This window comes from Bidens hawaiensis, unplaced genomic scaffold (genome assembly GCF_021521415.1).
Source record: "Bidens hawaiensis isolate Kalapana, Puna unplaced genomic scaffold, B.hawaiensis_p1.1 tig00001236_1, whole genome shotgun sequence".
Classification (NCBI taxonomy): Eukaryota; Viridiplantae; Streptophyta; class Magnoliopsida; order Asterales; family Asteraceae; genus Bidens; species Bidens hawaiensis.
This window is the reverse complement of record NW_027491070.1, coordinates 689282-710413: the sequence shown is the minus strand read 5'-3', so window position 1 is coordinate 710413 and position 21132 is coordinate 689282. Positions and strand designations below refer to the sequence as shown.

The following is a 21132-nucleotide window of genomic DNA, read 5'->3' as shown; positions in this document are numbered from 1 at the left end:
AGTATATATATATATATATATATATATATATATATATATAGATATTTCTTTTTTTATATATATTTTTATTCTTTAAGTTGTATGTATAAATAACTTCAATATTTCCGTGTGTTAGGATTGTAACTAAACAAATATATATAGGCCCCAAACTTTTACTTCGCTTTGGGCCTTCAAGTTTCCCAATGAACAAGACCATCTCAAATCCGCAATATCTTCACATGCTCGAAAAATGCTCGTCTTTCGATCAACTAAAATAACTCCACGCGCAAACCATCTTGACGGGCCTCGCTCGCTTCACTTATATCACGAGCAAACTCTTGGCTTTCGCATCCGCATTCGACATCATTTACGCGCACACAATATTAAACCATGTAACCACCCCAACCATATATGACTACAATTCATTAATATCAGCTTACTCCAAATCATCAAAACAAAGAACTGGTATACTAGTGTACACACAAATGTGTAACGAAAACATTAAACCGAATGCGCATACGTTCCCAGTGTTGATTAAAACATGTCATTGTTTGAACATGTTGGTTCAAGTGCATGCACAAGTTGTGAAACATGGGGTTGTTGTTGATGGTTATGTGACTAGTTCATTGGTTAATATGTATTCGGGTTATAAAGCGGTTGAAATGGCGAAACGGGTGTTTAACGAGAGCTTGTTTAAGAATGTGGTGTGTTGTACTAGTTTGATAACCGGGTGTTTTGGGAATGGGCTTGTGGATGATGCGTTTAAGGTGTTTGATGAAATGCCTGAGAGAAATGATGTGTCGTAGTATAGTGCGATGGTTTCGGGGTTTGTGAAGAATGAATGTTATAATGAAGCGATTCGGTTGTTTAATGAGATGATGGAGTGTGGTTTAGTGGGACGGAATCGGGGTCTATTGGTGAGTATGTTGAATGCGTGTGGTGCGGTTGGTGCTTTTGATTTGGGAAGAAGTGTACATCGTCGGTTAGTTGAAGGTTCATTTAGTATTGACGTGGAATTTGGTACTGCGTTAATCGATTTCTATGCTAAATGTGGGGATATAGAGAAAGCTAAAGATGTATTTGATGATATGGTTTATAAAGATGTTGCTACATGGAGTGCTATGATATTAGGATTGGCTACGAACGGTGAAAATGAAGCTGCGGTTGATCTTTTTGAGGAAATGGAGCGGAGAGGACCGGTGCCAAATGAGATTACGTTTATTGCGGTTCTTGTTGCGTGTAATCACAAAACTTTGTTAACAAAACCATGGTGTTTAATTGGAAAAATGAGTAAAGTTTACAATGTGGAGTTAACGATCGAGCATTATGGTTGCATGATTGATCTGTTGGCTAGATCCGGTCAACTGAAAGAATCCGAGATGTTGATCAAGTTGATGCCGATGAAACCTGATGAAGCTATTTGGGGATCTTTTTTACATGGGTGTTTAATACATAATAAAATGGATCTTGCAGTGACAGCAGGCAAATGTTTGATGGATTTAGAGCCTAAACAGAGTGGTAGATATGTCGGTCTTGTTAATATGTATGCGAATAATGGAAGTTGGGAAGGTGTGATTAAGTTGAGGAAGATGATGACCGAAAGGAAAATTGCTATCGCTCCCGGTTGGAGTTTTATTGAAGTTGATGGGATTGTTAACAAATTCTTTGTTGATGATCAATGTCACCCTCAAACTAGAGACATACATAATGTTCTAAGTTTACTTAATATTGTATTGATGAATTAGTATAATTTATGGCATCGTTTATTGGTCGGTCCATGAACCGTTCTCTGTGCGCCATGTGTACAACGAGACTATAAAGATATCAAAAACAAAAGGTGAAGGACATGGTGATGAAACCTATACTCAAATGCCTAACAAAACCCTCCATGCACATTGTAGTTTTCATCTTTTTTAATAAAGCATAAGTCACCAATCAAGTGATCGACTTGAAAAGCCGTCAAATTTGTTCGTTTATGTGACCATTTTTGTAAGATTTGTGAAGGTTATGCTATAAAAATAGATGTCTGCAATGAGTTTTATTATCATTTCTTTTTCCACAACTATTGGAAGACATATAATATTAGAATGTCTTCTGCAACATTCACAGCTACAGTTACCGGATCCATTAACACGGGTTTGAACCCAAATGGTTCTAAGCTTTTTCAGACAGCAGATTCGGTAACTTGGAGAAGAAAAACAGTTTCAAATGGCTCCAGGATTCACTGCATGAAGGTAAGTTTTAAGTTTTGTACTTTCTTGATTTGGATGTTAATTTAAATGTCTTGACTTATCAATGTATATAGGTTTGGAATCCAATCAATAACAAGAAGTTTGAGACTCTCTCATATCTTCCACCTCTCACAGATGAATCCATTGCAAAGGAGATTGATTACATGATTAAGAAAGGATGGGTCCCGTGTCTTGAATTTGATTCGGTAAGATCAAACGTACCTTGGATTCGTTTCTTGATTATGAAACTGAAGCAAGATTCAGTTTTTATCACATTCCATGAGTTGCATCAACAAATAGATGATCAAAATAATGTTTTTAGTTTGTGGATGATCCAGATTAATCTAATATGGAGTTGGATTAAAATATTGTTTCCTTGATTTTGAAAACTGAAACAATGTTAAATTTTTATCACATTTTGCATCAACAAAAAGATTATCAGAATATTGCTTTTTGTTTATAGGTGATTCAAATTAGGCCTCTAAATGAACCGAACGTGTAGTGAACTGTTCGTGAACCGTTTGACGGAAAGTTTGTTTCTATTCGTTCATTTACTAAACAAACGAGAACAGAAAAATCGTGTTCATTTAACTAAACAGACGAACATGAACACATGTTTCATTCATTCATTTATGTTCGTGAATGTTTGTTTATTTATGTTCATTTGAGTGTGTTCATTTATGTTTGTTACGTTTGTTCATATGTGTTAATTTGTGTTCGTTTATCTTTGTTCAATTATGTCCGTTTAGATTTTAAACGAACGAACATGAACACAATATTTGTTTGATTAAGTGTTCGTTGAGCATGTGCGTGTTCATTCGGTTCGTTTACAGGACTAAACCAAATTGATCTAATATAGGATTTGGATTCTTATTATTTTTATTTGGTTTGTGTGTTTAGGTGGGACATGTATTCAGAGAAAACAGCAGGATTCCAAATTACTATGATGGAAGGTATTGGACATTGTGGAAACTGCCCATGTTCGGTTGCACTGATTCATCACAGGTATTAAATGAAATCCAAGAATGCAAAAAAACATATCCAAATGCATATATAAGGTGTTTGGCATTTGATAATGTGAGGCAGGCTCAATGCATGTCTTTTGTTATTCAGAAACCATCTGAAGCATGAAACATTTTTGCTCTTGAATTGTGTTGTTTGTTGGTAAAATAAATGGTCAGAGATTCTGAAGTGTGTTAATGTTTTTCTGATGTTTTCAATAATTAATTTGAGTTGTTTGGACTTTGGAGGATATGTTGGTTTTTACTTTGAGATGACATTGTATAATTGGGATTGATGCATAGCTTTTGTCTCATTTTCCTTGTTGGTGCCTTTGTTTGGAATATTTGATTGTACTAGATTGTGCTTGTTATATGACTTTTGCTATAGACTTAAAGACATATAATGGTTAATAATCATTTTATACTGTATGAAAACAATCATCTTATGAAATAAACTATTTGCTATTTTAATTTTTAACCTATGTAACAAATAAATATTTTTACAATAAATTATGATGGTATCGAGTTTTTAAGTCTGGTTCAATCGGTTCAACCAGTGAAGCGATAGTGACCAATATAATTAGTGATCCGGCTTTCAAAACATTGGATATGCCTTTGGTAAGATCATGAAATAAGTTCACTTCACAAGGTTCACATACTAAAAGAAAATGGAAGCATAAACACACCAAACACATTACACTTCAAGCAAATCATTTGGTTATTGGCGGGTGATTAAAATGACCATGAACGGATCAGAATACATAATTCATAGTTTCATACTCGTTTGCTACTAAAGAACGGTCGACCCGAACACCAAAAAGTTCACGCTTTGCTTCCGATAATCATGTAGATTGATCCAATCATAACCACCCAAGAACCATACCATGCTCAAAAAGACAATATGAAGGTGTTCTTACTCAACCAAACTCCATCCTAAAAAAAATATAATAAAACCTTAAATGCAAGAAACAATAACCTAAGGTAAAAAAAACATCAATTTTTGAACCACCTACCTTCCAAAGAAGAATATGTTACACCCTTTGAGCTTTAGTGGATGCATGTGTCACTTGTGCATCAACTTTGTCCTGATAATTTTGCAAGAATTAGATATCAAGAACCATGCTAAAAAGGTAAACCATTGACCACAAAAGTTTAAACATATAATAATAAAGATCAGTTTTTTGGGATAGATTACTTGAATTTGTCAACCAAACCTATGGAATAAGCGAAAACAACAAAATATAAAAGCTTACCGATCCGTTGCTTTCATAGTAATCATCAAGAGCCCACTGATATTTTGATTGATTCAACCCAAACCAATGTGCTACATACTCATCCAAACTTGAATGTGCTGTTATACAATAAATGAGTCATAAATCAACCCAAATGCATAATATCAAAAAACAAAAAGACTCCTTAAACCTAGCGGCGTAAACGAGCTTACCCGGGACCAAGCTCGGCTCGCTTTGACTTACAAGAGGTCGAGCTTGAGCTCAGCTCATTTCAAGCTCAAGCTCAAGCTCGGCTCATGAGTCGTTTCTTCAACTTCAAGCACAAACTCAGCTCGGGGTCGGTTCTTTGTTATTTACTATTTAATTTATATACATTTTTAACTATTTAAATTAATTTTATAAATCCTCTAACGTCGAGCTTGTGTGCAGTACCTTAAACAAGCCAAAGTACGGCCCGAGCTTGGTCATGCAATGTAAAATCAATACATAAAAGTCCAAAAGAGTTGAAACTCAAAAATAAACGAGCCTAAAAAATTTTCCCATACAACACTCGAGCTCCGGCACGATAACTAAACAAGCTTTATCTTAGGTTCTAGCTCGATAAGGCTCGGCTCAATTAACAATCACAAGCAATTAAATTTGAAACAGATTTCAGATTTCAATTATACAATTCAATTGAAGTACAATTAATCAAGATTTAACATATTAACAGTAACAAACTAACCAATTAAACAAATAAAAAATAAAAAGATACCATTTTGAACTTTGGCAACAGCTTCCCAGAAAAACCCAGGTCTTGGTGAGGTGGGTTTGTGATACTGAACCGGCGGAGGCTGAACCGGAGCAGATTTAATCGGCGGAGATTGGATCGAACCGGACATGTGTTCCGGATCGGACGGGTGGGTAATAAAGACGGTGTACGGACCCATTTTTCCGATCGTTGGTGGAGGTGTTGAATCTTGTTCGTTCATCATGACTAATCTTCAATTGAAGTTGAATTTGAGTACAATAAGTGTCCAATTTGATTGATTTTGAAGCAAAATTAGGTGGAATTGAAGAGTGAGAAACAAGGGTTTTGAACAAGATGAAGAAAGAGTGTGTGAAAGGGGTTTAATGTGTTTTTTTATTAAAAGAAATTGTTTTTTTTTTCAACTTGTTTTTACTTTTTATTGGCTTTTCACTTTCTAATTTATTATCAACTCATGGAGTGTATTTGTTAGTGTTGTAAGGCGGCGCTAGGGTGCACAAATCGGTTCGGGTTTAAACCAGTTCAGTGTGGTTGAAAAAATTCAAAACCTGATTATGATTGATTTTGGTTTGTGTTGAAATCGGTTTCTTGACGAGGTTACAATCGGTTTTGGTTCAGGTTTTGATCGGTTTCTGCCCAGTTTTGGCCGGTTTCAGTTCGGTTAACTGGTTTGGAACCGGGTTTGGGAGAGAAAATTACAAACTGGTTTCAATCGGTTCCAAACCGGTTTATATATAATTGGTTTCAAACCGGTTCGGTTTCAGTTCAGTTTTTGGATCGGTTCGGTTAACCGGTTTATTTGCCCACCTTTATACGGCGCGATGCGGTAAGGTGGTTATGATATAAAGTATGAGTTGAGGAGTTCGATTCTTATAATAGTAAAATAATTTGTTATCTGAAGTAAATTACGATTTTGACCTTGTGGTTTGATATGTTTAACATTTTCGGTTCAAAATTACAAACAAAAAATATCATAACATATCATGATTTAAGATTTAAATTTTATAACCATTTTGCTAGTTTTTGTTACTCCGTCCATTTAAAACCATTTTTTAACTCCATTGCTTATCTTACGTGCGTTGCAGACTTGTAGTAGGGACCTGGATACGTATAATGAAAGAAAGCCATGTGTTGAGTCGGTGACACAACGGTACTTCGGTTTAGTATGGATTCGGTACCAAGTGAACAACTTGATTTGGCATATTAAAAAGCTTGTGTGGAGTTATTGTGTAATTAAATGGAACTTGAGTGTTACAATTTTAAAAATTTGTGGGGTTAGTTGTATAAAGTAATTAAAGGTGTGGAGTATGGCATGTAAAAAAGAAAACTTGTGGAGGTCTTGTTTAACTTAATGAAGTTTGAGGGATCAGGGATACCATATTAATAATTTGTAGATTAATTTTGTAACTTATTGAAACTTGTAGGTATCTTGTGTGACTTATTGAAACTTATGGGTACCTTGGGTAACTTGTTGAAACATGTGGGTAACATATGTAAGAATGTCAAATAACAAGGACCAAAAGCATAATTTGCTCTATATTATTTGCATGTAATGAGAAGATTAAAGACTGACATAGTGACATGTCAATGTCGAAGGTGACTTGAAGATATACACGGGTTCATTTTCAAGTAAGCATGTGGGTAATTGCCGGGCTTGTTTGGTTAACGATTATTGTCGCTCTCGAACAGAACTATTTTTCTTAACTTGTTTGATTTTCATTCCACTCCCTTATAATTGACACGTGTATTCGGTATTCAAATCGTAACCTGACAGATAATAACTCAAAATTCAAATTAAATCACATCAAATCCTAATAAAGAATTAAAATATTAAGTTATTGAAATCATATTTCAATTTTTAAACTAATTTCTAATTTGATTTTGAATTTAAATATTTAAAACAGATTCACTTCAAAAATCAAAAGTTAAGTTCATATTATTCTCTTTACTTTTTGTTGACACAAATTTTTTAGTTCGTATTATCCTGGTAAAAATAAAAAAGGAGATAGGATTCCTTATTATTCAGAACTGAATCGAATGACATTAACTGGTCGTTGTAATCTCAGAGATCCGGGTATTCTCGAGGGAAATTCTGATTTATTGGCAAAGAGGAGAAAAAATAGAGTCATCATCCCACTCCACTCGATTCAAGAAGGCGATAACCAACAAATACCTTCTTCAGGTATAGCAATTGAAATCCCAAGAAATGGTATTCTCCGTAGAAATAATATTCTTGCTTATTTTGATGATCCTCGATATATAAGAAAGAGCTCGGGACTTACTTAAATGAGACTAGATAACTGAATTCAATCGTCAACGAAGAGGATTTGATTGAGTATCGAGGAGTCAAGGTATTTTGGCCAAAATACCAAAAGGAAGTCAATCCATTTTTTATTCCCGCGGAAGTCCACATTTTAGCCGAATCTTCTTCCATAATGGTACGGCACAATAGTAATATTACATGAGATGAGTTTCGGTACAAATAAAATTAACTTACTAACCATACAAATAAGTAGAGTAATTATAGTTTTGAAGTAGAGTAATTATGTTGTAAAAATAAAATAGTGTAATAATAGTTACTCTAGTTTAAAAGTCATAGAATACTAATAATTACTCTATTAATAACATAATTACTCTAATTATTTGTACACTTCTCATGATAAAGTCATTTATATTTGATTCAACCCATATTAGTGTTGGAAAATCAGGCCTTGATCAAACATGCATACACGAAATTAAACAACTTGTTTGACTCTCTTTATTATTAATAAACGAAAGCAAAAAATTACAATACCCCTAACCATCCATTTAATACTAAAACTCGTTCTAATCCTAACCCAACACAAACTCTATTTTAATAAATGAATAAACTCCTAGATAAACCTTAGTAGTTAAAACTAATAATTATCTCTAATTTAAATATAAAATACTCAATAAATAATTCACTCAGAATTATCTATAACACGTTTGATATTTATCTCTAAAATTCAAGATTAACGTGTTTAGTTATATGTTTGGGTTATGTTTATTATTATTTTTTGTGTTATATATAACTAAATATTGGTTTACTGATGCATTTATTTGTAATTTTGTTGTAAGCTTTTTGAATCTTTTCTAGTACGGTTAATCCAAACAGACTCGAATTTGAATTAGCTTATTCAAATTCAGTGAATTTTATTTGAATTTGATTTTAAAACTTTCAAACTTTCAGTGTCATATGTAATGTAAGTTTTTTCTGATTCAACGAACACCTTTAGTAATTGGTGGTACGTGATAGTTAACCAATGTAAATGAGCTAAAGATGAGTTTGAGCTTTATTCTAAAACTTGAGCTCGGTTCGTAGTAATATTATTGTCTCAAATCAGTGATATAATAAGATTTTTTTTCCTTCTAAAATCCACTAAAATATGACAATGGTGAATTAGGATGAAGATCGGCTCAACTTATAATGGGTCTAATGTAAAAAAATTCAATTTCAGGCTTGTGTGTGTGTGTCATGTCTACACTAGTAAACACTAAACAGTTGTGCATTGTGCTGGTGGATGATAATGGATGGAGAAAGGATTAGTTGGTGGCACCAACCCATCATAGTTATGAAGTTGATGGTTTAAAAGTTGTTAAACAATCTACTCTTCAAACTGTATCAAATGCAATACATATCACATAACAAAATAGCAATACAACAATTAAATAAAGAGAAGAACATATGATAACTATACTAAATTAATGATAATCAAGATAAACTACCAAAACTTAAATAAAGAGAAGGATCAGGATATATAAGACCCTTGAGTCTAAGTATTGTTTGTTGGTGTTGTCGCTACTCGCTAGGGGTGTTCAGTACACAAATTAAATCAGGCTCGAAAAAGTATATATTCGAATCAAATAGAAAATTTGAACTTGGTTTCCTTCTGTATGTGTATAACATACATACATACATACATATTTTTGTGGTAGTATTTTCAATATATCTACTTTAGGTTTATATTAAAATTTTACTGGGAAATAAGCGAACCAACCAGTATTTAATAAAACTCAATAAAACCTTTGTAGATCTAGGTACCAAACTAGTTGTTGACCTTTTTAGTCTCCTTTTAAATTTCCTTGTCTAAGTCGATCCCACATTCTAAATTTCTTTGTCTGAGTCGATCCCACATTCTAAATTTCCTAGTGTAAGTTGATCCCACATCCTAAATTCTTTTGTCTAACTTGATCCTACATTGCCTCCAATTTCCAATCCTTCCATTTCACCCCCACCATGATTTCTTTGCCTACCTTGATCCTACATGCCTAGTCATGTCAAGTTCACATCATCTATAAAAGGAATAGTTATGTTCACACCACAAAAATGAAAAATTTAAAAAGAAGAAAAAGAAAAAACTGGTCCAAATCATTCCGGTTACCGGTTGTGTAATCAACTAGTATATAAAAGAAAAGGAAGACATATACATTTAATATTTTTTTCCAATCTTTTCTAAATATGACACATCATGTTATATATATATGTTTAGAGTGGGAATATTAGAGTAGGGTGGAGGGAAGACGTGCATATTTAATATTTATTTAAAAAGTTTTAAAAATATGCACACACGGTTATAGAGCTCTTGATATTTTATCAATGACCCAATTTTACCGGATGACACCACATACTTTATACGACCTTAATCTTCAGTCAATCTATTATGCATGAGCAGTTATTGGATGACGCCTCAAACACTTCACATTTTCTACGACCTTAATCTTTAGTCAACCCAATATGCATGGGCGCCAAAGAAAAAAAAGATCTTGTGGGCACTAAAACAGTAATAGCATTAAGTATTATTTGAGTGCGGTTTGTCAACTTTTCAACCAATTGGAATTAAGAACTTTTTTGAAATTGAGAACCATGAGAATTATTTTGGACTAGAAAAATCCTAAAAATAAAAAAAATCATAAAATAAAAAAAACACAAAAATTAAAAAAGTAAAAAAAACAAAAATTCTTATTTTAACATCCCGGTTTCATAAAAAAACTCGGTTTAGCCAATTTATATACACATATGTATAATATATACATATATGTACATTTACATGATTTTGTTATACACATGTGTATAATTTAAGATAAATGACACTGTACATATGTGTATATTACGTAACTAAAGATTAAATAAAATTATACATATGTGTATAATACGACGTTTTTTTTCTTGTTTTTTTAATTTATTTTTTATTTTTTTTAATGAAACCGAAATGAAATATATGAATTTTCGTTTTTTTTACTTTTTTAAAATTTTTGTTATTTTTTGTTTTATGATTTTTTTAAATATTTTTTTCAAAGGTGTTTTAATTGGTTCAAAATGGTTCTTAAAGTTCTCAATTTGCAAAGGGTTCTCTTAGGATCCTTACCCATATATATATATATAGGGAAAAGATCTAATACAATAATGTTTTAACGTACATTTTGTACGCGAATCAATTTTTTCTCGAATCGATTCATGAAATCACATCCAAACATCTCGGAATCGTCAATACATATCCAATCAATCATTGATTTACTGAAAAAAAAAAGTTTTGGATGGTTAATCGATCAAATTTTTATTTTTTTCACGAAGACCGTTTTTGAGCGTTTAAGTTTTTGTGAGCATTTTAGGTTTTTGACTTTGTGTTTTGCCTTTGAGAGTCTCGCGTACCTATCGTACGTTAAGGCATTAGCGTACAGTAACTGCACCACACACACACACACACACACACACATATATAAAGAGAGAGAGAGAGAGAGAATATAAAATACAAGAATTGTTTAACGTACATTAGATAAAACAATACTTATATTCGTGAAATCGATCCACGAAATCACATCACAAGATCTCGAAATCGTCAATACATATCCAATTAATCATTGGTTCACCGAAATAAACAGTTTTGGATCGTTAATCGGTCACTTTTTTACTTTTCTTCACGAAAACCGTTTTTGAGTGTTTTAGGTTTTTGGCTGAGCGTTTTGGTTTTTTGCCTTTGGACGTCTCGCGTACCTATCATACGTTATACAATTATTATACAATAACCTCACCATATATGTATTGAATCATAGTTAATAAACGTATATTTGAAAGTGACAAAATGTTTTAAATCTATTATAAATACATATTTTATATAAAACCATTCGATTCATAAATCCATTCTAACACATTAAAATTGTAATTATTTTCATCGTCAACTTAATGTAATTTAACTAAATACGATAACTGAATCAAATAAACGGTTTTATATACCCGTCATAACGCGTGATGTTAATATTAATTTCGTAACCATTCTGAAAATACAATTTAAGAATCGTTTTTCTTATACCATTTCGAGTTAATGGCTCAGAACAACTAATCTATTTTTGTTTTCATGTTAACCTTTGACACCACTACTTTTTTCATATAAACTAATCTCACCACCCTTGTGAAAAAGAAAAGGCGAACACTAAATAGAATTTATTATTGCCTTGTAAAAAATAAGCTAATATTTATTATTGGTTCGTCACTTATGATTTAATGGTAGGAGACCTGAGTTTTTTAGAAAATATTCAAGTTTCATCCTTACTTGTGTTATTTTTAGTGGATTAAGACGGGCGGGAATCTCGGCAAGAAAAGAGGCTCATGTGAATTTCTTGTCGGATTCGCGTGAAGGAAGGTCTACTCTCCGACCAGCGGACATTCTTGTGTTTGGATGGGCTGGGGGGAAGCATGCTTGTGTGGACCTTACCGGGGTGTCCCCTCTTGGCAGGCCGTGCTAAAGGCAGAAGCAGGAAAAATTGCTAAGTATGAGAAGGCGTGTGCGGAGAATCAACACGCCCTCATTCCTTTTGCTTTTAATATATTTGGGTCTCTTGCTCCCGATGCTGCTACGTTTCTAAAAAGAGTTCAGCGGGTCGTGCACAGTAACTCAACGACGCCGAAGAACAATAATTTTATTTTCAGTAGGATCGGTTTTGCCATTCAAAAGGGGTAGCGGCGCAGCTTGTTGCCCGTTTACCTGCCTCTTTATTATAATTGGATCCTTTTATTTGAAATGAAGACAATAAAGATTTTGAGCTACGCATTGTGCAAATGTTCATCATTATCATCATCAACATCATCATGCTCATCATAATGATGATGACTTATGCAAAGACTGTCAGTTCGAATTCCGAGCCCACTTAGTTTTCGTCCAACCGTGTCTTACCTCAGAGAGTAAAAGTACGGTCAAGTGGCAGCCAAATGTGTAGTTTTCCAGAGAACATTCAAGCCAAACTTTACGCTTGATTAAGACAAATAATCTGATCTGAGTAGAATAACATGACTATTCAAATTTGAAGAGTGCGATGATTTAACAACAATAAAGGGCTGTTACAAAATATAATAATAATAATAATAATAATGGGTCTGCTGAAGTGGTTGGGGTTCAGTCTTGTGTGGGACCCACAGTGATATTAATATATTGTCATGGTCCTTTCGAGACTACACACATATTCAAACAAACACGACTGCAATTGGAGTCGTGAAGTGTGAAGCAAACACTCAACGATTCAAGGGTTTATGAGAGGATCAGTTCAGTGATTCATTCATAAATTAAATCATTTGGCTTTTATTCCAGTCATGAATTCGTTGATTATTGGCTCTCTTTCTTACAATCTTTCTTCTTCTTCTCGGAGGTTACAAGATTCATCATCTTCAGCTGTATCAACAGGTACTGTTAATTTTATTATCAATCTGTTGATTTCGTCATATGGGTTTTGTAATTTAGTGAATTTGATTTGTGGGTTTTGTATAGATTTGATTAATATTATGTGTACTGTATTCAGCACCCACTTTTCTTGAAATTCGGTATTGGTGTTTACATATAGAGATGAGCATTTGGTAACGAGTATTGTTACGGATAGATTCAGTACGGTATTCGGTATTCGGGATCTGTTTTTATAGAAATTTAGGCTTGAAAAATTCATGAATGATTGATGTTTCTTATGGAATTTGTCTTGCTGAGTCATTCATGATACAGTTTGTTTATTATTCACATGGGAATTTTGTACTTTTGATGTGTCACATGTCACATTATTTAAAAGTAGGTATCTTTGTATGAATTCCCAATCTATAATTGGTAACAATATATATATTAGGGACCCATATGTATCAATCTTATTTAGAAGAATGTGAAAAGTCTATAAACTAGTTACCTGTTATCTTGCATTAGGTGTGTAAACGAGCCGTTTTCACTTGCGAGAGCTTTAGCGTTACTCGTTTCGAGCTCTTTTTCTAAAGCTCAAGCTTGGCTCATGAGTCTTCTTTTCTAGCTTGTTCTCGGCTCGTTTATTATTTATTAATTACTTTATATATGTTTTTAAGTATCTTTAGATATTCTGGTTAATATCTTAACAAGCCTAAGCTCGGCTCGAGCTCGTGTGCAGTACCTTAAACGAGCCAAAGCCTGGCTTTAGCTCGGGAAGGAGTTAAAACTGTTTAATACATTAGGCTTGTTAAGACTCGACGAGCCTAAACGATCTTCCCATACAAGGAGCTCAGGCTCGATAAGGTTCGGCTCGTTTTGAGTTTTTTTTATGATCTGATATCGAGTAGCTTGCAGGCAACTCGGCTCGTTCGCACCCCTAATTTTATGTTTAATACAAAAGGCTGTTAATAATTCACAACAATCTGTATAACACAATTTTAAATGCTAATGTTTGTATCAAGTTTAAATTTTTTAGAAACTTGATTGAACTTTCATAACTTGTTCATGAAATTTTCTACCTTTTAGGTTGTTATCAAGTATCATTAAGAGCATCAAAGCAAAAACGAATCATTCGATCTCAATCGAGTTCTCTGAGATGCAATTTTGGCAGATTAAATGAAAGTCTCCAACTTTCTCACAAATTAAACACAAAACGCGTTGCGAGTGCGATTTCTGATCAACAGCCTGTTAGTCCTGATCCTGCAAGCCCTCAACAATCATTATCAAGTGCTTTAGATACTTTTTATAGGTTTTCAAGACCTCACACGGTTATTGGAACTGTAAGATTCTTACTTTGCAAAAGTTTTAAAGTAAAATTACCATTCTGCCCTTTGTAATGTTATAATGATTCATTCATGTTCCATCTTTTTGGGCAGGCGTTAAGCATAGTTTCGGTTTCACTCCTTGCGGTTCAAAAGCTTTCAGATTTTTCTCCACTATTCCTCATTGGTGTTTTGGAGGTTATTTAACTTTTTAAACACTTTCATAATTGAGTAATTAAGTTTTTAATTATTATTATTATTTTTAATTTTCTTACATTAAATTTCCAGGCTATTGTTGCTGCCTTCTTTATGAATATATATATTGTTGGCTTGAATCAATTATCTGATATAGAAATAGACAAGGTATCCTTTTTCTCCTAATTTTTGTCTTCAAGATTGAATGATGCAACTTGCGTTATCATTATTTTTATTGTATTTGTTTTTTTATAATTCTCAGGTTAACAAGCCGTATCTTCCATTGGCATCCGGAGAATATTCTGTTAAAACTGGTATCATAATCGTGTCCTCATTCGCAGCCATGGTAAAATGAATTTTATTTTATATATTATACATAATTTTTAATATTAGGGGGTGTTTGGTATAGAGAATGGAATTGTAGAGAAATGGAATAGAGAAATGGAATTGCAGAGAAAGGGAATTGGTTTGGAGAATGAGAATTGACTGTTCTGTTTGGTAGTACAGAGATTTCAGTAGAGAAATATAGCTGAGAATCATTTCTCTTGTTTGGTACATAGAAAATAAACAGAGAATTATATCAACTTTATCATTAGCAGAAGTATTTTTTTCATAACAAATATTTATTAAAAAATAAAAAACATATAAAAAGATGCATAAATTCCAACCAAAATATGCACTGATCAAACCAATTCACATACAAAACATAGTTTTTAAGCAAAAAACATCAACCATAGTTAAAACCAATTCACATACAAAACATACTTCAACCATACACAACTATCCCATTGAACCATCGGTATACAACTCGACCATCTCAATTTTCTCTTCTATTGTCAACGTAAGAAAAGAACGTCCTAGATCCACATCTTTACCAATCAAATGAGCTGCTTTGAACCGTTTTTTCGTAGTGATACCTGGTAAAGCTTTCAACTCATCACTAACCTTTTCATAGATTTCACGAACCTCCATACCTTCTTTGCTAAGTTGTTCACCCACCATCTCCCCAAATCGAAGCAAAACTTCCTTGATATCTTTGCAAGACTCTCGATATATCTCATCTGCATCCGTGCTTCTACCTCTTTTGCGCTTGCTTGTTACACTTCCTGTTTGTCCTTCAGATCTATCAACATTTGGAACGGCTTCATCAACAAAATCAAAGTCTTCAATATCAACAGGTGAGCTTTTTTGCGTCTCTTGAACAACATCTTCTTCTCCAAGGTCAACTGCTTTACTACCAGTAGCTCTATCCTTACCGAATATGGTACACAATTTGTCATAGAAAGGAAATGACTTGTCACGAAAATTCACAGCACCTTTGTGAGACTACAAGACAATTACAAATAAATTAGACTAAAATTTTAAAATCTAAAAAACATATTTTTTAGAATATACCTTCACGTATTCATTCCAAACACTATCATCGGCAATAATACAACATTTTTGTTCATCCCAACCAAACCCACTTGTATGCACCATATCATATACAATGCTAAAGTGTGTCTTCCATGTCTTCATCCTAGACTTTATATGTGGTTCTGCTTTGAGGCTAGAGTTAGGAAGACTTACATCTAGCAATTGTTGAACACCATTTAAATAACCTGGTTTGAATCCATTGTCAGCACCAGCATACTTTCCGGATGCATGTATCTCCATTAATGCATCAATTAGCTTTGCATCTTCATTAATGCATCAATCAGCTGCAGAACCCTCCCATCCCGCTAAGACATACGTAAATAAAAGGTCTCTCGTACATACTCCGAGTACGTTAGTACAAATCTGCCCTTTTCTTGTCCTATATGGTTTTCTATCAATAGCAGGGACTTTAACTTTAATGTATGTTCCATCTAATGCTCCTAAGCAACCCTGAGTTAAAAGAAATCATTACTTACTAATGTATGTAGCAAAAAATATCTTTAATAAAAAATGTGTTTGACTAACCTTAAACCATTTCCATCTTTCATCAGTTTCATTATCTGGCACTGGCACGGGTGAGTTGTAGAGTTCTTTGTGTAATCGACATATAGCATTTAAGACTAACTTGAAATACCGACTTACAGTTTCCCCGGACCGATGAAATCTGTTGACTAGTATCCTATTCTTTGCATTATGAGCAAAGGTATGTAAAAACATAGCAACTTGCTAATCGACTAGCATGTTTTTACTATTCTTTAGTCCCTCTCTAGTTTCTAGCATATCACAAAGTGTTGTAAATGCATGTATATTCATTCTTATGTTAACAATACTCGTAACATCACTTTCATAAACCATCCTCACCATGTTTTCACGCCTATTATGGTAACTCATTAAATATTTTTTACGTAAAGTCATTGACTCAATCGACCGACACAAATGATAAGTACACAACATCCACCAACGAATCGTAACATAAATGACATAAAATGCACCTATGGCAACTATTCTTTGTCTGGAAGGTGATCTTGCCATCTACACATAAAAATATAAGAAAATTCAAGAAAAACAAACTAGACCTCATATATATAACAAATCAAAAGAGTTCATAGTTCCTATTATACACTAAACTAGACCTCACGAGAGATTGCAGGTAAATTAATGCAAAAACGCAGCCAAAGTGCACACCAAAATGCAGCAAATTAAAGTGCAAAATTGAGCTAAAGTGAAAGAAAAGAAACTACACAGAACTCAAAATTGAGCTAAAGCTAAAGTGCAAAATTTTGACATCATATGCTATTTTTTTCCTTTTGCCAATGATTTTTACCGCAAGTAATTGAGGGGAGACATTTAAAGACTTCAATTTAAAAAGAGAAGGTATTGAGTTCAAATATTATCTGATTACGCTAAAATAAAAATAGAGGTTTCTAGGTTTTGCTAGTGGATTTCTCACCTATGATGGATTTTCTATTGAGGATAAAATGAAAATAATCGGATGAGTCAGTAGTCCGTCAGTAATTTAAATGGCTATTCAATTTTTTTTTTTACTATTTTTCCTAAATTGACTCTAAACCGATCTAATCCAAATGTGCGTGCGTATGTACCCACCCAATGATCTATATGCCCACTTCAAATTCTCAAGGCTTAGTGCTTCTTTTTCTCTCTCTAGACACTGCACATGTGACATGTTTTTATATATAAATATAAGAGAAGTGTGTGATACAATAAAAACAGGCACAACATGAAAGGTCTCTACTTTTGTTGCAGCCTGTTGTTTGTAACATGTTTGTTAGGAGATATTAAGGCAGATGAAGCATATAATGATGGGGTTTATATTGTGTATATGGGTTCTGCTGCTGCCTCAAGGGACAACCATAACATACTTCTAACTTCTCTAGAAGAACTCAAGAAAATAAACTACACAGAACTCAACATCTCAAAACCCAGTTCGTGCTTTAGAAAACGACCTCGAAACGAGCCGAGCTCAAGCATTAGTAAGTCAAAATGAGCCGAATTCGAGCCTAGTCAAGCTTGAGCTCGGCTCGTTTACATCCCTTCAAACTGCTCATACACACAATTACAAACTTATACACACAAATATACACAAATTAACAGAAACACGAAGCTCGAGTGCATACATAAACTAAACCTAATGAGATTGCTGAGGCTAATCTGTTAACCGGTTATTCTTCGATTGTGAAATATATATAGATTGAATGCTTATGGATGTGGTACGATTAATAATAATAAAGTGAAAAGGAAGCTGATATATATAGATTGAATGCTTATGGATCTGTTAATCGGAAATTTGAACCATACCTTGTTTTGGGTTGCGGTGCTCTGAAGGAGGAAGCTGATAGAAGTGAAAAGGAAGAGAATGGAAGTGAGAAATGAAACCCTAGAGAAATGATTTCTCCGCTTTTTTTAGAGAAAAGAAATCAGGGAAATGGAAATGGTTTATTTCCATTTCTCACCTCTTTCTTTCGTAAACAAACAAGAGAATTGTTTCCATTTCCATTTCTCACCCCCCAATTCTCTGTACCAAACACCCCCTTAATACATAAGTTTACTATTATAAACTTACATTACAGAGTTTTTGGCTCGGATGGATGGTTGGTTCATGGCCTTTATTTTGGGCACTTTTCATAAGTTTTATTCTTGGGACTGCATATTCAATCAATGTGAGTTTCTGTTTTAGCACATATTGTTTGACTTCTGTGGTCAAATCAATCATATTTAGATCTGCAATTATCATTATTTTGCCTCTAAAATTGGGTAGTTAATAAGATACATTGTATTATTTATAAACATGGGCCACATGGCTCCCATGGTTATATCAAATCATGTCAATTAAATTTGCATAATTGCATGCACTTTCAAATCAAATTGACTTTTTTGGAATAAGAAATGCCACTGTTAACTGATCTTTAAATTTACCATTTTATTTGTTTTATTTCATAGCACTAATGCGACTATGCGTATTAAGGAATTTAATATGTATATACAAAATTAATATTAATACGTTTATTTAGTTTTTAAAATTTATCCTTACTCTCTTTAAATCTAAAAACAAAATGGTATCTTTACGCATTTCATTGTTAGTTTATCATCGTTGCTTTCTAAGACACGCATAAATGTTAGGTGCCGATGCTGAGATGGAAGCGGTTTGCTCTTGTGGCAGCAATGTGCATTTTAGCTGTAAGAGCTGTAATAGTTCAAATTGCATTTTACCTGCACATTCAGGTATTTTTTCTTTCTCCGTCTAATAATAATAATAATAATAATAACAATAATAACAATAATAACAACAAAAATAGTGATGATCTATATACTTGCTTAAAATAATTTAAGAGGTTGTGTGCATCAATTATACACTTTCGACAACTTTTAACCTGTCTTGACTCGTTCAACCTGTTGGACATTTTAGCTTATTTTGTTTTGACCTGTTTGAGATCCAAAAAACCAAATTGACCTGTCTATTAGGGGTGTAAATGAACCTAGCCGAACCCTAGCTTGACTCGGACAGTCGGACTTAGCAGATCTCGAGCTTGGTTTGTTTCGAGCTCTTTTTGTAAATCTTAAGCTCAGCTCGTGACTAGTTTTCAAGCTCAAGCTTGGCTCAATTATTATTAATTTATAGTTTTTTATGCTTTTATAATTGTTTTTTTATGTATCTTTTACTTGTAATTTTTATATATAACATTATATATTATTTATTTTTGTCACTATTATATAAATCTATTTTCAATATATTCAATATAAATTCCATAAATAATTGGCTTGTTAAGGCTCGCGATCCAGCTCGAGCGCGATAAGTGAAGCACATGCTTGTTTATTAACAAGCTAACTTTTAGACTTGAGCTCGTTTAATATCGGCTCAGGTGAAGCTTTCAGCGAGCCGATCTCGAGTAGCTCATGAGCGCCTTAGGCCTTAGATCGTTTACTTCCTTAAATGTTGTTAACTAACCTATTAAACTTGTAGACTTTTGTGTACGGAAGACTCGCTGTGTTCCCAAAACCTGTGATATTTGCAACTGGATTTATGAGCTTCTTCTCTGTTGTAATAGCACTGTTTAAGGTAAAACTCTTTTATTCATTAACAACCAATTACTCATAATTAACAGATGGTTATAATTACAAATCATGTGTTAATGACAGGACATACCCGACATTGTTGGAGACAAGATATTTGGAATTCAATCGTTTACGGTTCGTTTGGGTCAAAAGCGGGTTAGTCACTCTTTTTTAATATAAGTTTTGTAAAAAACCGAAAACTGCAGCTAATTATGTGAAGTCAATATGTTGACTTTTTATTACAGGTGTTTTGGATTTGTATTTTATTGCTTGAAGTGGCTTATGCAGTTGCTATTTTAGTTGGAGCATCATCTACCATCCTTTGGAGCAGATACATAACGGTATTGTTAAATTTTTTGACTTTATGAGGTCAAACTTATATGTCTTTGAATTTAAAATCGGTATAGAGTTGTTACAAATTTTAGCCGTATTTTTGTTCTAAACGCAGTACTTGTTTTGGTTCAGTTAAAGTTATCCAAAATTTTCTCGAACCAATTTCGGTTTTGAAGTTTAAAATCAGTCAAGAGTCATTGGTTTGACTTAAAAGTCAACAGTGGTAATTCTATTTTAATATAATAACAAGGTATTATGTTTTAATGATTTAGGTATTGGGTCATGCGATTCTCGGTCTAATACTTTGGGGTCGCGCTAAATCAACGGATCTTGAGAGCAAATCTGCTATAACCTCATTTTACATGTTCATATGGCAGGTAACATTTTGTAAAAATATTAAAGCATGCAACAAATAACATTGTAGTTTTAGTACAACTTATTATTATTATTATTGCAGTTGTTTTATGCTGAGTACTTGCTGATACCGCTTGTGAGGTGATCTGAAAAAAAAAATGATGGCGCGTTGGCCCGACTTGTTTGTGCTCATTTGTTGTTCTAGTTTTGGTATCAATTGTTGGAGGAGTTAGGTTAGGGATGCAGGGTTGGATAGTTAAGACTTATTAACAATTGATTTTATTTTATATTTAGTAGATTTGATGTTACAAAAGATGTTATTCGCGCTATGTGCTTGAAGTCTGTTATGTTTTTTATCTACTGTTAAAGCTGAAAATTACAATTTATTACCATATTGTCACCTCTATTGTCATGACCATATTATTTCTTGTACATGTCTTGAAAAGAATTATGAAGTTATCTTTTCCCTAAAACTGTTATGTTTACAGTTATAATTAAAAGTACAATTTTAATTATTATTTTAGTTTTTATGTAAATAAAATAATCAATCATTAATTTTTGTTAGTTTTAAAAATTTGTT

General features: G+C 33.2%; 4 protein-coding genes and 1 pseudogene across 4 annotated transcripts; 3 read left to right on the top strand and 2 right to left on the bottom strand.

The window, feature by feature from the left end:
- The first annotated feature begins 146 nt into the window (after positions 1–146).
- Positions 147–1755, top strand: LOC143568413 (pentatricopeptide repeat-containing protein At1g08070, chloroplastic pseudogene; annotated as a pseudogene).
- LOC143568422 (ribulose bisphosphate carboxylase small subunit, chloroplastic-like) lies at positions 1442–3448 on the top strand. The gene is made up of 3 exons (XM_077054585.1): positions 1442–2213; positions 2285–2416; positions 3111–3448. The coding sequence occupies exons 1-3, from the start codon at positions 2067–2069 to the stop codon at positions 3339–3341; spliced, it is 510 nt and encodes a 169-aa protein (XP_076910700.1). The 5' UTR covers positions 1442–2066; the 3' UTR covers positions 3342–3448.
- A 432-nt stretch (positions 3449–3880) lies between these two features.
- On the bottom strand, positions 3881–5567 carry LOC143567076 (uncharacterized). The gene is made up of 4 exons (XM_077053594.1): positions 5198–5567; positions 4465–4562; positions 4225–4296; positions 3881–4144 (listed from the first exon to the last, which is right to left on the bottom strand). Exons 1-3 carry the CDS (start codon positions 5415–5417, stop codon positions 4243–4245), a joined length of 372 nt encoding a protein of 123 aa, XP_076909709.1. The 5' UTR covers positions 5418–5567; the 3' UTR covers positions 3881–4144; positions 4225–4242.
- A 7153-nt stretch (positions 5568–12720) lies between these two features.
- LOC143567065 (homogentisate phytyltransferase 1, chloroplastic-like) lies at positions 12721–20813 on the top strand. Its single transcript, XM_077053587.1, has 12 exons — positions 12721–12885; positions 13948–14201; positions 14298–14381; positions 14472–14546; positions 14641–14724; positions 18383–18472; positions 18933–19034; positions 19774–19869; positions 19950–20021; positions 20111–20206; positions 20471–20575; positions 20656–20813. The coding sequence occupies exons 1-12, from the start codon at positions 12795–12797 to the stop codon at positions 20695–20697; spliced, it is 1191 nt and encodes a 396-aa protein (XP_076909702.1). The 5' UTR covers positions 12721–12794; the 3' UTR covers positions 20698–20813.
- On the bottom strand, positions 15159–16064 carry LOC143569663 (uncharacterized; the record flags this gene model as incomplete). The annotated part of the gene is made up of 2 exons (XM_077055523.1): positions 15159–15704; positions 15774–16064. Coding segments are annotated over 2 exons (837 nt in total), but the record flags the coding sequence as incomplete, so codon positions are not given.
- Positions 20814–21132: the final 319 nt, after the last annotated feature.